Source organism: Schistocerca americana, chromosome 1 (genome assembly GCF_021461395.2).
Source record: "Schistocerca americana isolate TAMUIC-IGC-003095 chromosome 1, iqSchAmer2.1, whole genome shotgun sequence".
Classification (NCBI taxonomy): domain Eukaryota; kingdom Metazoa; phylum Arthropoda; class Insecta; order Orthoptera; family Acrididae; genus Schistocerca; species Schistocerca americana.
Window position 1 is genome coordinate 1,235,921,223 of NC_060119.1, and position 18,097 is coordinate 1,235,939,319.

The 18,097-nt window shown below is 37.0% G+C and overlaps 1 protein-coding gene across 1 annotated transcript in view; it reads left to right on the top strand.

Annotated features, from left to right (window-relative positions):
* LOC124598405 (Down syndrome cell adhesion molecule-like protein Dscam2) overlaps positions 1-18,097 on the top strand; it is a 701,156-nt gene that overhangs the window by 666,253 nt on the left and 16,806 nt on the right. Inside the window, exons 34-35 of the mRNA XM_047135998.1 lie at positions 9,726-9,887; positions 17,179-17,299. Coding sequence (XP_046991954.1) covers positions 9,726-9,887; positions 17,179-17,299 — 283 coding nt within the window. The remainder of the gene's footprint in view (positions 1-9,725; positions 9,888-17,178; positions 17,300-18,097) is intronic.

Below are 18,097 nucleotides of genomic sequence, written 5' to 3' on the forward strand. Positions count from 1 at the left end.
CCAGCATATGCATAAAATACAAAGAAGAGCAGATAGAAGAAGTTGACAGTCTTAAATTCCTGGGATTACAACTTGATAATAAATTCAGTTGGGAAGAGCACACCACAAAACTGCAGAAACGCCTTAACAAATCTGTATTTGCAATTCGAGTGTTAGCACGAGTGTTAGCAGACATAGGCGACATAAAAATGAAAAAGCTTGCATACTTTGCCTACTTTCATTCCATAATGTCATAAGGTATAATATTTTGGGGTAACTCTTCAAGTCAAACAAAAGTTTTCAGAGTCCAAAAGCGTGTAATACGTATTATTTGTGGAGTAAATTCACGGACGTCCTGTAGAAACCTCTTCAAAGAACTGGGTATACTAACTACTGCCTCTCAGTATATTTACTCATTAATGAAATTTGTCCTAAATAATATATCTCTTTTTCCAACAAACAGCTCAGTTCATACATACAATACCAGGAACAAAAATGATCTGCACAAGGACTTAAAAGCACTTACTTTAGTTCAAAAAGGGGTCCACTACTCAGGAACACTCATCTTCAATAATTTGCCAGTAAACATAAAAAATTTAGTTACAAATAAAGATCAGTTTAAAAGGAGCCTGAAAGACTTACTAGTGGCCAACTCCTTCTACTCCATTGACGAATTTTTTAATAGAAACAAATGATGTATATATTCATACTATTAGTATTGTTATTTCAGCTTAAAAAAAATTGACATGTTCCACATCCACGAGGATCTCCTCAGCATGGATCTATGGAACGAGAACTAATCTAATCTAATCTAATCTAGTCATAGGGTCAGTATTGCCACACGTGTTCCAACATTTCTATGGAAGCCAAACTGATCTTCCCCAAGGTCTGCTTCTGCCAATTTTTCCATTCGTCTGTAAAGAATTCATGTTAGTATTTTGCAGCTGTCACTTATTAAACTGATAGTTCGATAATTTTCACACCTGTCAATACTTGCTTTCTTTGAGATTGTAATTACTATATTCTTCTTTAAGTCTGAAGGTATTTCGCTTGTCTCATACATCTTGCTCACTAGATGGAAGAGTTTTGTCAGGGCTGGCTCTTCCAAGGCTATTAGTAGTTCTAATAGAATGTTGTCTACTCCCAGGACCTTGTTTTGACTTAGGTCCTTCAGTGCTCTGTCAAGTTCTTCACACAGTATCATATCTCCCAGTTCATCTTCATCTACATCCTCTTCCAATTCTATAATATTGCCCTCCAGTACATTGCCCTTGTATAGACCCTTTATGTACTCCTTCCACCTTTCTGCTTTCCCTTCTTTGCTTAGAACTGGTTTTCCATCGGAGCACTTGATATTCATACAAGTGGTTCTCTTTTCTCCAAAGGTCTCTTTAATTTTCCTATGGGCAGTATCTATATTACCCCTAGTGATATATGCCTCTACATCCTTACATTTATCTTCTAGCCATCCCTGCTTAGCCATTTTGCACTTCCTGTCAATCTCATTTTTGAGACATTTGTATTCCTTTTTGCCTGCTTCATTTACTGCATTTTTATATTTTCTCCTTTCATCAATTAAATTCAATATCTCTTCTGTTCCCCAAGGATTTCTACTAGCCCGTATCTTTTTACCTACTTGATCCTCTGCTGACTTCACTATTTCATCTCTCAAAGCTACCCATTCTTCTGCTACTGTATTTCTTTCCCCTGTCTTTGTCAATTGTTCCCTAATGCTCTCTCTGAAACTCTCTACAACCTCTGGTTCTTCATTTTATCCAGATCCCATCTCCTTAAATTCCTACCTTTCTGCAGTTTCTTCAGTTTTAGTCTACAGTTCATAATCAATAAATTGTGGTCAGAGTCTACAATTTAAAACCTGGTTCCTAATCTTCTGTCTTACCATTATATAATCTATCTGAAACCTTCCAATGTCTCCAGGCCTCTTCCATGTATACAGCCTTCTTGCATGATTCTTAAACCAAGTGGTACTATGATTAAGTTATGCTCTGTACAAAATTCTGCCAGGCAGCTTCCTCTTTCATTCCTTACCCCCATTCCATATTCACCTACTACTTTTTCTTCTCTTCCTTTTCCTACTATCGAATTCCAGTCCATCATGGTGATTAAATTTTCATCTCTCCTCACTATCTGAATGATTTCTTTTATCTCATCATACATTTATTCAACCTCTTCGTCATCTGCAGAGCTAGTTGGCATATAAACTTGTACTACTGTGGTAAGCATGGGCTTCGTGTCTATCTTGGCTACAATAATGCGTTCACTATGCTGTTCATAGTAGCTGACCTGTGCTCCTGTTTTTTTATTCATTATCAAACCCCTATTTGATTTTGTATTTATAACTCTGTATTCACCTGACCAAAAGTTTTGTTCCTCCTGTCTCCGAACTTCACTAATTCTGACTGTATCTAACTTTACCCTATCCATTTCCCTTTTTAGATTTTCTGATCTACCTGTGCAATTAAGGGATCTGACATTCCATGCTCCGATCGATAGAACATCAGTTTTATTTCTCCTGATAACGACATCCTCCTGAGTAGTCTCCGTCCGGAGATCCGAATGGGGGACTATTTTACTTTCGGAATATTTTACCCAAGAGGACACCATCATCCTTTAGCCATACAGTAAAGCTGCATGCCCTCAGGAAAAATTATGGCTGTAGTTTACCTTTGCTTTCAGCCATTCATAGTACCAGCACAGCAAGGCCATTTTGGTTAATTTTAAAAGGTCAGATCAGTCAATCATCCAGACTTTTGCCCCTGCAACTACTGAAAAGGCTGCTGCCCCTCTTCAGGAACCACATGTTTGTCTGGTCTCTCAACAGATACCTCTCTGTTGGCAATTTGTTCTTACTTCACTGAAATGTTAACATATACATATGTTACCAGTTAACATTTCTGCGAAGTAAGAACAAATTGCCAACAGAGAGGTATCTGTTGAGAGACCAGACAAACATGTGGTTCCTGAAGAGATTGCATACTCTCCAATGATACCACACCAAACTGATGTTGAACTGAATAATACAGATTTATAACATTCAGCATTCCCTGAATTTTACAGGGTGTTTCATTGGTAAAGTTGACTCTTTGACTGATAAAATTTATTATCCTGGTATCACACCAGAACTGAGTGACACAATTACATGTCATAAGGCAGTTGCAGTTTCTCCAGGTACCAGAACATCAGGTTCACTCACTGCTGGCTCACCCCTTACCCTCTGTGTATGAAGTGCTCTTCCAATAGCATTTTTTTGCACGTTCTATGTATTGCCATTCTTGTTGGATATTGTTTGTTGGGTTACCAGGACACTAAACTGCTCCCTTCATATTCCTTCTGTATAGTATATAACCAAATAGAATCTCTTATCTATCTTGGTCTGTAAAATACTTTTCCCCCAAAAGTAACCAGCACTTGATACAAGTGCACTTCGTAGATAGAACAGAAATATACATTTCCTCTGTGCCCCTTTTTATACTAGTATCACGGTGGTGCAACACTGTTTCCTCCTTATCAAATGTGGCAAGTTTCCTTATTTGTGTATGAAATTGTAAACTTTTGCACAAGATACCAATTGGTTTGATGCTCAAAAAAGACAAATCCTCACATCTAACCATACTAAAGTCTCTCAAACTATTTACTGGATTTCAGAGGGTGAAAATTGATTGAATTCATCTTTGGAGCTCTAAGATATTAACGGAAAGAATGACTATAGTGTAAATTTTAAATGTTTCTCCCTGTGATTAATACAGTTATGACATTTGATTATACACTGTTTGGTGTGGGTGTTTTTACAATTGACTGGTGAAAATAGAATTAAGGTATTGTGACAGTACTAGAAATATATAAAATTTCCATTACGCCAATCTAAAAGCTGAAATAGTTTTTCTTGGTAATTAGAGGATTATAATCAAGTTTAAAGGAAATATGTCAGTTCTATTATATATCCACAAAATTTTCCTAGATATTACCAACTGTTTCTCTGCAAAATGATTGGCACTAAACATAGATGATACTTAATACATTCACGTCTTATCTGCTGGCTTTTGCCTTGGGATCTTTGGCTGATGTTGATGTGAGCACTCAGGTTCTCTCAGTGCAATTGAATACTAGTGTGCTTCAAGATGTTGTGTTGAGTTGTTTCCATCTTATGCATAATTCTCCACCCTGACTGGTTTCACGTCCAGGCAGAAAGGACACATAACAGCAAAACTTCCAGCACCTGAAGAAGACTGCTGGATCAGTCATCAAAATATTTTTCTTAAAATGAAACAACAATTCAGCAGACTCCCAGAAGCTCACTGTTAATTTGTTCAAGCAAAAGTTGCAGCACCTGAAGCACCTGGATCGGTCATCAAAATACTGTGCTTAAAATGGAAACAACAACTTGGCAGGACACCCAGAAGCTCACTAATAATTAGTGTAATAAGTTTTCTGACTATCAGCAGCATGCGTCATTGGAAATGTCAAAGATCCTCTCTCCATTGGTGTTGGTGGACAGCAGTGGAGGGCAAGTCTTTGGCAGTGTGAGTCACTTGTACTGGCAAAATGTCAGATCAGAGTACTTTTGTGGAGAAATCGACATTTTATTTGAGAAGATAGTGACTGACTTTTAATACTTCTTTTGACATAATCATAATGATTGTTTCATAAAAAAAAGAGTGACTGTGTCACAAATAAACAAAAATTATAAACTACTTTTATATCTGTACATAGGTTCCTATAAGAAACTGAATCCTTCTGTTTTTTATCACTGCACTTTTCTACTGTTGGGAAATGAGGGTTCAGAGGGAGGGCAAAAATATGGAAATATCAAACACACAATGCATTAACATGCATAATACAGTGTAGGGAAACCATTGGCATTCGAAACAACTGCCAGATATGTCAAAATGGATACATACTTATTCTGTATGGTTTACAGTGGAACTTTATACCATTCTTCCTGCAAAATACTGGCAAGTTCAGGTAATTAATGATGGATGTGGATACTGATCAAGTACTCTTCTCTCCAAGGCACACCACACAGGCTTTGATGACTGTGGTGACCAGATGAGATGCGAAAATTCACCCTCCCCATCACAAAAACATTACCGAATGATGTGGTGTGCAAACAGGGGTCCTGTCATCTTGGAACACGGCACCACTACTGTGGAACAAACACTGTGCCAAGGGATGGACCTGTTCAGCCAAAATGGTCATGTAATCTTTGGCAGTAATGTGACATTGCAGAGTAACTATGGTGCCCACAGAATACCACTAGCCCACATCACTATCTAACCCCCATCATATTTCATTCCTGGGATGTAAAAGATGCTATAAATTGAAAACTGTGTGCAGTAAGACTCATCCAAGCAAATAACTTTCTTATATTGCTCCACAATCCATCTTTTACTGCTTTGGCATCATGTTTTCCTGTTACATGCATTTGTATCACTGATGAGTGGTTTTGGAATTCTTGTTTGCTCTGCAATTCCTGCTTATGGAATTCCCTTGCCACTTACAGCATTCACGAGTGTGACATTCAGTTCTGCAGTAACACTTGCAGCCGTTGTCCTCTTGTTTTTTGTAACAATCCTCTTCAGTGACTCCCTGTAATGATCACTCACACTTTAGTACACATTGTAACTTAGCTTACAACATTTTCCCACTTTCTTTATATGTGGTATAAATTTTCGATATTGTGCCTCTTGAAACACTAATTTCTTTGGCTATCTTGATTACAGAAGCATCCACCACATGAACACCAACATTTGCTCATGTTTGAATACACCTAGCTCCAACATAATGCACTCGTAAGTACATAGAACACTGTTCTGACCATGACTATTATTTGCAACGTGTTGAGGACATTGCATCGGTTCCATTCATGGTCAAATACAACAGCGCATTCTACAGGCTTGGCTAGTTCTTTCATCTATTTTCAGGCATGCATTTCTCGTGGTGTTTCTATATTATTGTCCAAGCCCTGCATTCTCGCATTCTGTAACAAGTCACCAGAGACCAAGGGTCCCTTGTACGAAAATACTGAGAAAATATCCCTGAAAAACCCCCAAAATTTGTTTGGTGGAGTTTGCCTTTACCATGTGTGTGGTGTCATTATAGGTCTTCTCAAATATCCAAGTTGGGTCACTATACATTAAAGACAGTGTAAAACTTTTGAGATGAAAGAATAAAAATTATAAAAAGGTACTTGTTTTCATTCATTAATATTTTGCTGCATATTATTCTGGGAGCGTTTTTTCATTGAGGATAAAGCACTCACTGCTGAGGAATAGAGGGTGCTTAATGTATGGCACAAGCATTGTGTCCAGTGTTGCTCAGGACCCATTACTAGGGTGGCAGGCTCCTATCACTGCATATACATTGGCCCATTCCTCAGACCTTGGCATGTGGAATATCGGTTTCAGCCTAACTGTATGATTTAGGAGTGGCCTCGGGAAGAAGTTCACAAAAATGGTTGCAACATTTAGCACTTCAAGCTGATGATTCAGTAACATCTGCTAACAGAGCTTGAGTGAACTCAAGTTGATAATAACTGTAATCAAATAACCTAATACTGTCATAGACAAATTGGTAGTGTATGGTCTTGCCTTGTTCTGCATGAGAAACCTGTAGACCTTTTCATTAGTTGCTAGTTTTCTGTAAAAGATGGCAATGCATTGTTCATGTAACTTTCAGAAGTTATAGATTGGTCAAAAAAAGTAAGTCCAATAATTCGTATTGCACTAACTGCACACCACATTCCTGATTTTCACTTAATGCTGAAGCTCTCAATGCAACTGATAACAAGTTTCAGAACTCCAGTGTTGTTCTGTGAGATCACATAGTCCAATAAATGCAAGAGCATTTCATCACAAAAAATTCAGGATCAATTTCTCCAGCATCCAAGACTTCAATAGCAAATTGGAGTATTAACATAAAGGAAAAGTGAGTACGTGATTAGGTCAGTTGGTCATTTATGTTACTTTGAAAGGTTTTTGTTTTTCCATAACTTTGTGGTGACTGGAGCCTGCCTACTTGGTATTGATTCCCTTGCAAAACTGGACACAGAACTTGCATCTTACTATAATGCCATACTAGCTGATCATCACAGCATATACTGCACAAAGGAGTGGAATGTCGCCTCGTTAACATCCCCAAGACTGTGGATAAGTCAAACACTCCACTTTATCTTTTCTTCTGGAAGTGTATCTTCAGCAACATACCAGGTGAGTCTGTTTGTAGCTTGGAAGGTACAAAATGGTGTTAGTTGCAAGAAAAGTGTAAAAGCAATCTTATGTGTGCTCATATAGAGCAACTGTCAACAAGCAGCAGCAGTCTGCGCATTCAAGCCAGTAAACGGTTTTATTCTTCCATAAGTGTTAATTACTTGCAGTTAGATACAGCAGCAACTTTCAAAAACATAACACTAAACAGGAACACTTCTCAGCCTTGTCATGTTGAAGAAAAGAGTGAGATATGCAGCCATAAAAACTTTATGACATCTTACCAAGCAATCTCAGCAGTCTGACAGACAATAAAGATAATTCTGAAAACAAATACAAATGATATCTCCTTTCAACTCCTTTCACTCTACAAAACAACTTTTCTTACCTAATCATTTGTGGATGGTTTTCCCTGCAATGTTGCACTTAGATTTACATTCATTTATCAGAAGCATATCACAGACAGGCTTAAGGACACCTATGTAAGTGTTGAACACTTTTGTCCACTCTCAAGAGTTCATATCAGAAGCTAAAACAGATTCTTAGTCTACCTAAATTTTGTCTTCTTAACTCATACTGGCTTGCAAAGACACTGTATCCATTATTCTGGAACAAACAAACTCCATAGCTTTCCTGCAACCATAAAATATTTAGCTACTTATAAAGAACAGTTTAAGAGGCACCTAAAGGATTTTTTGATGGCCAAATCCTTCTACTCCATTGATGAATTTCTTACGAAATCAGTTGATGTACTTATTAATTATGTCATGAAACATGAATGCTATGTATTGCAAGATTTTGGTACTACAGTAATGCAATCAATATTTTAGTTTTTGATGATGCTTAGCTACAATAGCTTTATAATTATCATATGCACTTAAAGTATTATATTTTCAAGTGTTTGTGGTAAGTTTTATAATTAATGTGTAAATTTAAAAAGTACACATTTTTGTACTTTTCCCATATCCTTAAGGACCAACTTACAATCTGTGGAAATATTACTGATATATTAATTCTTTTGCAAAAATTTGTAATGTAATTTTGTTTTTCTGACAAGTTCCACTTCCTCAACAATCTCCTCATTAGAGTCTATGGAATGAACAGTGTATCTTATCTACTCTAATCATGAATTGAACCATACTTGTTTTCACATTGTTGCTACTTTTGGTAGATCAATATTTGCATCATTCATATATTAAAAACATTTTCTGACTGCATGAAATACGTTGCTATCCCAATGTCATCCCACATCTTTCTCGTGTAAGGGCCTATCACTCATTTGCAGTTGAAATTTTCTTCAGCCAGCACTTGCCTAATGCAAACCTATAGCCTCCTCTCTCCTTATACCTGCCAATAATTATTCCACTCTTACTGGTACACACACACACACAAACATACTTATAAAATAATCAATGAAAATAATTTATTTTTGAAATATATAATGTCATTGCATTGATAAAAATCTACTCACCAAGCAGCGGTAGGAGAATTCACATATAAAGAGTTATTGAAATTTGCAAGCTTTTGGAGTCAGTGTGTCCTTCTTTTGGCAGAAGGATTGAAGGGGAAGGAAGAGGGGTGAAGGAAAGGGCTGATAAGGTCTAAGAAATCGGGAGAGTTCAGAAAAGTAACACACAAACCTTTTTGTAAGTGTGTTCTCCTGCCGCCACTTGGCGAGTGGACTTTTTTATCTACCCACATAAAAGATGCAGATATAGATATCAGGTTATCGGTGTCTTCTGACAGTGTTGGAATGATTTGGTTCGAGAGAGGACTATCCTGAAAACTAGTTAGTAACAGTTCCTTAAATTTTTGTAACAGCTATTTGGAGACCTTGTGAAACTAAACTGCTAAATTTGTTAGAACCATTCGACTGAGCTGAATCTGATACTATCTTCTTTTGTGCTTTATCTCACTAGTGGCCTGCTTATGGCAATATGTCCTAAACATTCTTGTGACACAATATTTGTCCTCCTTTGGAACCTTTTAACTTGGAATTTGAGGCAAACACATTTGATGTGACATTTATTCCTGCCATAATACTTTTTTCTACTATCCAGTCAATGCTATTTACAAGTAAGCATTGTACATGATTTCATGTTCCACAGAATTTGTGACTCAGTTTCTTATTCATGTAGCCATAGGCCCCATAGTTGCTTTGCGACTTGTCTTCATAGTCTCTTCCATTGATTTTCTTCTTCTCTGTCACTACCTCTGTCCCATTTTCACTTACATTCCTTGAGCTGACTCCTTGCCACATTTAACATCTCATCAATTGCTGTCACTTCCTTGTTGATTTATTTCCTGATCCACGCCATCATAGTTTTTCTGAGCAGTGTTCTAGTGAGTTTATTGCCTAATCACTCTGTAATCCCATTACCTTTCATCCTTTCCTCTTTTTGTTAAATAAACAACCCATAATCCTAAATCTAATATTTCTGAGCTTTTGTTCTTTATGGTCTTAGTACAATATGTTTTACATCATTATGCAAAATGTAATCAGTGTGCATGTCATCTTTTCAGTAGACAGTGAGAGGCAGTCAGCTCTCCACAGACATGGCAGTATTAAGCAACAGCACACCAAAGGTGAAATAAGACAGAATTCTGAGTCTGACTCAAGTGGAAGTCCATCTGTAGTAAGCAGCTACAGAGTGCCGATCAAACAGCCTGTTGGAAGAAGTCTAGGTAAGCTGGATAGTATTTCTCACTGTCCTGTAACAAGCGTAGCACTGCCTTTCAACATTCTCCTGGTAGTATCAAACAATATTACAAGGTGTACAACTTTGCTTCCACAGTTTTTTCCCCAACATTTGAGGCTTTAATGAAACAAATTGGTTACACATGTATCATTCAAAGTATTTTCCATCGCTGGCCACTACTTTCTCCCATCTTTCAGGCAGTGTACGAATCCCGCGTCAAAAAAATTGTTCATCTTTTGAAGCGATCCACGAATCAATCCAATTTGTGACTTCTTCATGAGATCGCAAGTGTTGGTCTGCCAGGCCATGTGCCATTGATCTAAACAGGCAATAGTCAGAGGGAGCAATGTCTGGAGAATATGGCGGGTGGGGTAGGACTTCCCATTTTAACGTTTCCAAGTACGTTTTGACCTCTTTTGCAATGTGGGGTCGAGTGGTGTCTTGCTGCAAAATCACTTTATCGTGCCTCTCACTGTATTGTGGCCGTTTGTCTTTTAATGCTCTGCTCAAACACATTAATCACATTCAATAATGAGCACCTGTGGTTTTTTCACTTGATTTTAATACCACATAGTACACGACGCCGAGCTGGTCCCACCAAATGCAGAGCATGATCTTGGAGCCGTGAATATTTAGTTTGGCCGTTGACGTGGAAGCATGGGTGGGACATCCCAATGACTTTTTGTGTTTAGGTTTATCGTAATGAACCCATTTTTCATCCCCAGTCACAATCAATGCAGAAAGCTCTTCTGTTTTTGCCTCTGACGCAACGGTTCACAAACACACAAACGGCGTTCAATGTCTCTTGGTTTCAGCTCACACGGGACCCAAGTTCCTTCTTTCTGAATCATGCCCATAGCCTTGAGATGTTTTGAAATGGCTTGTTGTGTCTGTCCCACTAATCGTGCCAAATCTTCTTGAGTTTGATGCGAGTCTTACTCAGCAATGTCTCCAATTCTGCATCTTCGAAAACATTCTCTCTTCCACCGCTATACTGGTCTACAATATTAAAATCACCGTTCTTGAAGTGTTGAAACCACCCACAACATGTTCTTTCACTAATAGCATCCTTACCATACGTACCTGAGAGCATTCGATGAGACTTAGCTGCTGTGCTCTTCATACTGAAACAAAACAGTATCACCTCCCACAAATGACGAGAATTAGGCTCATAAACTGACATTTTCAATCAAGAATAACTTTATGATTCATACACAAATCGACTAATGTTTAGATGAGGTTATGTTGACTGAGGTCCAAGCTAACTGCCTGATGTCTGCGATCTGTTTCTTTTCACTGATACTTACCACTGTCGCCACCTATTGGCAAATGTCAGAAGCAAAGTTGTACACTTTGTATGAAAAGATAGATTGCTACTCATCATACATAGTACACATTAAGTCGCACACAGGGCAAAAAAAAAATCATTTTTGAGACATTTGTATTCTTTTTTGCCTGCTTCATTTACTGCATTTTTATATTTTCTCCTTTCATCAATTAAATTCAATATTTCTTCTGTTACCCAAGGGTTTCTACTAGCCCTCTTCTTTTTACCTATTTGATCTTCTGCTGCCTTCACTATTTCATCCCTCAAAGCTACCCATTCTTCTTCTACTGTATTTCTTTCCCCCATTCCTGTCAATTGTTCCTTTATGATCTCCCTGAAACTCTGTACAATCTCTGGTTCTTTCAGTTTATCCAGGTCCCATCTCCTTAAATTCCCAACTTTTTGCCATTTCTTCAGTTTTAATCTACAGTTCATAACAAATAGATTGTGGTCAGAGTCCACATCTGCCCCTAGAAATGTCTTACAATTTAAAACCTGGTTCCTAAATCTCTGTCTTACCATTATATAATCTATCTGATACCTTTTAGTATCTCCAGGGTTCTTCCACATATACAACCTTCTTTCATGGTTCTTAAACCAAGTGTTAGCTATGATTAAGTTATGCTCTGCGCAAAATTCTACCAGGCGGCTTCCTCTTTCATTTCTTACCCCCAATCCATATTCACCTACTATGTTTCCTTCTCTCCCTTTTCCTACTGACGAATTCCAGTCACCCATGACTATTAAATTTTCATCTCCCTTCACTACCTGAATAATTTCTTTTATCTCATCATACATTTCATCAATTTCTTCATCATCTGCAGAGCTAGTTAGCATATAAACTTGTACTACTGTGGTAGGCGTGGGCTTCGTGTCCATCTTGGCCACAATAATGTGTTCCCTATGCTGTTTGTAGTAGCTTACCCGCATTCCTATTCATTATTAAACCTACTCCTGCACTACCCCTATTTGATTTTGTGTTTATAACCCTGTATTCACCTGACCAGAAGTCTTGTTCCTCCTGTCTCCGAACTTCACTAATTTCCACTATATCTAACTTTAACCTATCCATTTCCCGTTTTAAATTTTCTAACCTATCTGCCCGATTAAGGGATCTGACATTTCATGCTCCAATCCATAGAATTATGATATTTTCACTATATGGATTCAAAATAATGTTCAAATGTCAATTGTTATTGAAATGCTTACTACCTTTACCCATGCCAAATTCTCATTTCTGAATCCCATGCATGTGCTTCATGTCCACTCCATCCCCTTGACAACCATTTTTACACTTTACACTAAATCTGCCAACAAAAAACAGTACATGTGACATCACAGCAGTCATCCCTTCAACTTGGAACACAATATTTTTTCCACTTTAGTGTCTTATCCCTCAGTACATAATGTATCAAAGTAAGACTACTCACATGTTGTTTTAGTTATGGTCAGACATGAAACTTTCAGCCATATGAGTACAGTACTCGGCTCTTATAGTAACATGTCCATTTCAAATCTCATCCTAATCCTCATGACTGATAAAACCTATTTCAACAGAATGAATGCCAGATATTGTTCAACTACTTATTATCTTTTTACAAAAACATTTAATTTATGATAAACAAGGAGTTGCAATTAAGAGTAGTCATCAGCAATAAATTGATTTAATGCTGTTCTGAATTGCATCTTAACCTCTGCTAAGGATCTTGACATATCTTCTACATTTAATCAGTCTTTCCATCTCATACAGTAAGTCTCCCCTGACCCGCTGTTCTGGGTGACTTTCTCGAAATCTACCCCTTTTCCTAGCCCTCTCCAGTCCTTTTTCTTCACCCTTCTTCCTTCCCCTTCAACCCTTCTGCATGAAGAAGGAGCCACTGGCTCCAAAAGTTTGCCAATCACAACAGTCTTTTATGTGTAACTTCTACATTCAAAGTCGTAAATAAACTACACAGACATGCTAGTCTTTACAGCTTTATTGAGAATACCTTCAGCTGTATGATTTGGTTTTTATTTATTTGTGATTGATTTTAGTGATAGGATCTGCCATGTTCAGGCCCCTAGACAACTCATGGTGATCACATTTTCAATGAGAAAACACCATAACACTTCTTGTAAGAGGCCCCACATATTATGCCTACCACCCCCTTTTTAAACAAAAAACTATCACTAACTGTTCATCAAGTGTTATTATTTTTGGAAATTTGGATCTGTGCCTGGAATACATTCAAAACACAAGAACTTAGAACCACTCTAGGAATACAAGTACTAATAATAGTAATTGACTGCATGTAGCCTAACACTGTTGAAATTGTGGGGCTTGTTAGCATTACTAAGGTGCACACTGACCATTTAAGACTCAAATAGAGATTATATATTAATAGTAAACAGTGAACACACTTAAATGCGTGAAGCAATGTCAAATAAAACAACTGTGCAATCAAGATCTTATCATGATTATTTAAGTGCTGAACAAAATGATTGTTGGTCTATAATGAGGTTTCATGCCTTATGTCACTATAATTTTATGCCTGTTATTATGATCTGGCTTATATCATAGGTCATACAGTCTTGTGCTGGCCAACAAACCTCTAACACAGTCACTGTATCTGACAATACACTTCAGAAGTATATCTAATAATCTACATACATGAATGTCTTAGCACACTTTACTAGAAGGATGACAGTGTTCTCTTATTGAAAACATGATCATCATGAGTTGTAGAGGTGCCCAAAGACAGTGGATTGTACCACCGAAACTGGTTACAAACAAATAAAAACTAATACACAAAGCTGAATGTATTATCAGTATTGCCATAAATATACAGCTGCTGACACAATACCCATCAGAAGATGGATGTAAGAAAAAGACCAGTCTTTGTCTCCCCCTGCAGTTCTCATCATCCTACAACTTCCTATGTTATCAGGTTAGTTAGCAGCTTCTGGAGCCTTAATACATACTGCAACAGCTTGGGCCTTCTTATTTGCTTCCCTAATCTCCTTAAAATGCTCCAGATCACAGTGTTTATTCTCATCTTTAATGTTGAACATCCTTTTATAGCACTGCATTCCAAACTGATCAAGTTCCCTCTTTCCAATTTTACTTGTTGTCTGTCTCTCAATTTTGTACAGCACTATGATCAAAGAATACAATTTTAGCTTCACAGCACACCAAATAAAAATGAGAAATGGAAATAATGGAGTATACAATTTGCCAATTATTAGTTTAAGATGAGAAGACAATTGACAATAGTTTGGAGAAACTAAAGAACATCTGTGAACAATACAGTATGATGACAAATGTTAAAAAGGCAAAGTGAGTGTGGTTTACCAGTGGAAAAAATAAAGATAAATGTGAATAGTGCAAAAGAGATATGAAATAGGAAGTCAGATGTGCCTGTGATTTTAAATAGGCACCAATATGAGATACAAGAAAGTCAAAACAAGAATAGCAAAGGCAAAATAAAAATTTTATAGAACAAAATAATTCTTGTGCATCCTCTGATTACCATCTGTGAAAAAGATTAATGTTTGTGTTTCTTCAGAGACTCCTACAGAAGCTTGACTGAATACAAACCTCCTAGCTGTAAAGCTAAGCCAACTGAGTTAAAATTTTTGAGAATTCAACAGCTGTCACTGCCATCACTATCAGAAGTTAAAGCTACTGACTGTGAGGTACCCTTATATGCACAAAGCAGCAGATCTCAGACTCTTAGAGAGGTGGAACGGCTTTGAAGGCAAGTCAAGGAGTACACAACATATCGAGGCCTTGGGAAGATTGTGGGGAGGGGGGGAAATGAATTTCATCTGCTTCTGTAATAATAATTGTTTCCCAATGCAAGTGCTGTCTGCTTTAGTGTAGTGTGATACCCAGAAGCAAGGCGTTAATTTCTTCAACTCAGGGAAATTTCTTTGTTTATTCAAATTAATATTTCTGGTTTATAGTCCTTATTTTTTGTTACTTCACTGTATCACAGAATCCAGTAACAGTGAACACACTTAAATGCGTGAAGCTATGTCAAATAAAACAACTGTGCAATCAAGATCTTATCATGATTATTTAAGTGCTGAACAAAATGATTGTTGATCTATAATGAGATTTCATGCCTTATGTCACTATAATTTTATGCCTGTTGTTTTTCTATCTAATGTTCGGAACGTCTTCTATTTGATAATTAGTGCACTAATAACCTATATGTACTAAATCATAGTTTAGTATAAGTTATATAATTTATTGAAGGAAATTTTCCCCACTTGCAACAGACTGTGATGCAGAAATCAAGACCAATTTTGTGTTTTGAAAGTAATCTTTTAAGCTATTTCTGTGACATACTAATTTGTCACTTTCTTTAGTGTGAAGAAGAATGTAGTAAGTGATACTGAAATAAAAAATAAGCTGACAACCTTTAATAATTGTTACAAAATTATCATTGCTGCATGTCTGAGGTAATGTACATTTTCACTCTTTGCACATCATTGAGTGTTATCCCTCTTGATGGAATCTATGTAACACAATGAGTAAAGAAATGAATTTTCAAGTATTAAAAAAAAAGGAAGATCTGGGTTTAGTTTCTTATCGATGATGAAGTCATTAGGTGAGTAATACAAGCTGGGAAGGAAATTAACCAAGTACTTTTTAAAGAAGCCATCGTGGCATATATCTTAATCACTTCAGGCAAACCGCGTAAAACATAGGTCAAGGGACCTGATAGGATATGAACCCTATTTCTTCTGAATCCATATGCCAGAACTGTTTCAAATTACTCAAAGTTCCACAGTTTTGAATTTTGGGGTTGATACTCACTTATTTGCTACTCTTGATTAATTGTTTGTCTTCAGGCAGAGTGATAAAGTCAAACATGGTCTTAAATCCTTTTCTAATACAATTTTTTTCTGTCCTTCAGCATGTTAAACTAAGTGTACTATTTGCTCTACTCATATTTCTTTATTGTTATAAAATCGTAATTGCTCTTGAGTACATTTATCTTCTTTTAAGCTGCAGTGATCATCACACAGTTTTCCTTTTTCTTTTCTTTTCTTTTTTTTAACTAAAATTTAGATTTCTTTGTACTTTTGGTATTATCATTTACCACCCCCATCCCTCTGGTCAAAACCTACTGCTTTAATATCACCTTCTCTTTGGCACTGGCCTCCTAATTACTGACAGTAAAATATGTATCTTTGGTTTACACACTTCACAGTTGACTTCATGGATTCCAGCTGATATAAATGATCACATTCATTTAATTAGTGAATAAATCTATTCCTTGGTAAGATCTCAGCATATTCAAATAACTTATGCTACTCACTTCCATTAAGGCACCCATGGGTAGCAAAACTGTAGGAGGAGGACTGTCTTGAAATAGAATATGGGACAGTGGTGAATACAAAGCTAGTAGTGGTGCGTTTGATATGGAGGAAGGTTTCATGGAGCTGCTGGAGTGGGGTGAGCAGCAGTGATTGATTGGGCATTAAGCTGAGAAGGACTTGGGTGAGTAACATTTGAGTGTTGAGGTACTCCTACAATGATGAAATGCTTTCCTTGCCATGAGTCTAGAATATGAAGCTGACATCAGTACATCCAAAACACATAAGGGGTCCTCTATGTTATAAGGATAGGATATGTTCTCTGGAGATGCTATTGCTGTTTTGAGTTTGTGTGTGTGTGTGTGTGTGTGTGTGTGTGTGTGTGTGTGTGTGTGTGTGTGTGTGAAGGGGGGGGCAGAGAGAGGGGGAGGGGAGGATATCTGGATATCCTTTTCTGTGCGCAATCTGCCAATCTGCTGTTCAATGCATCTTCTATTTGTTGATTTGCCATAATAAACATACCATAACTGTATTCCGTGCCAGATTTTCAAACGTTAATAGAAATTATGTAAACTTTGCTGTCTTTTTAGTTGCAATAGATCAAGAAACTCCTGGGTACTAATGTGTTCTCCAACTTTTGCAGAGATATACAGGGTTGACTCCAGCACTGAATCAAATGAAACATCACCCCATTTTCAAAGAAGACCAATGCCCCATCAGTTTACTGCGGAACACAGTGACAGACAAATATCATCTCACAGCAGGTAGTCAAGGTTTGTTTCTACAAACGTGTACATTCTCAGTTTTACAATGTCCTGCAGGTTATCAACTAGATGATTTTAATTTGTTATTAATAAAATTTCAAAGATTATGTATAAAATATGCATTATTTATTAGGATTTTTTGTTGCTGGATACTTTTTCAGCCTGTACACTTCTGGTAACTGCTGAAACCGATTTTATAGATTATAAGTTGACTCTCTTCCTAGTAATCTCTTCCTTCTTGTAGAGTAATAAGCATGTGTAGTTTTTCCATGAAATGCATTAGATTCATATTTTATCTAAATGATGGCCTTCACCTTTCATACAACTGTGCAAGTACTTAGACCATCCCTTTCCCAGAACAAGTTTCCTGAATTTGAACAACAGGCTTCACACAGATGTTTCTTTTTAACATAACCATTTATATACTCAGTTCCCATAAAGCAGCACAGAAGTTTGTAGTCTCTTTAACCATAACTTTCATGGTTCCTTCTGGCCATCCACCCCCCCCCCCCCCCTCCCCTCTCTCTCTCTTCTCAAATTTGCTTTTTCTCAGCCCTCTTACTGTCTTAGAGCATATTTATGCCATATACCCTACAGCACTTTTGCACACAAAAATATATTTGTTCAGCATTACATGTGCTACATTATTTTAATTAGGATTCACATTACTTTAAGATAAAAACTGCATTAAGTTTTGGATTATAATTTTGGTCAGAAGAATCAGCTGTCTGATTTTCTAAAGCATATATAAAAAATACCAAAATTATGAAAAAAAAACCCTGTGCCCTCATGTCATTA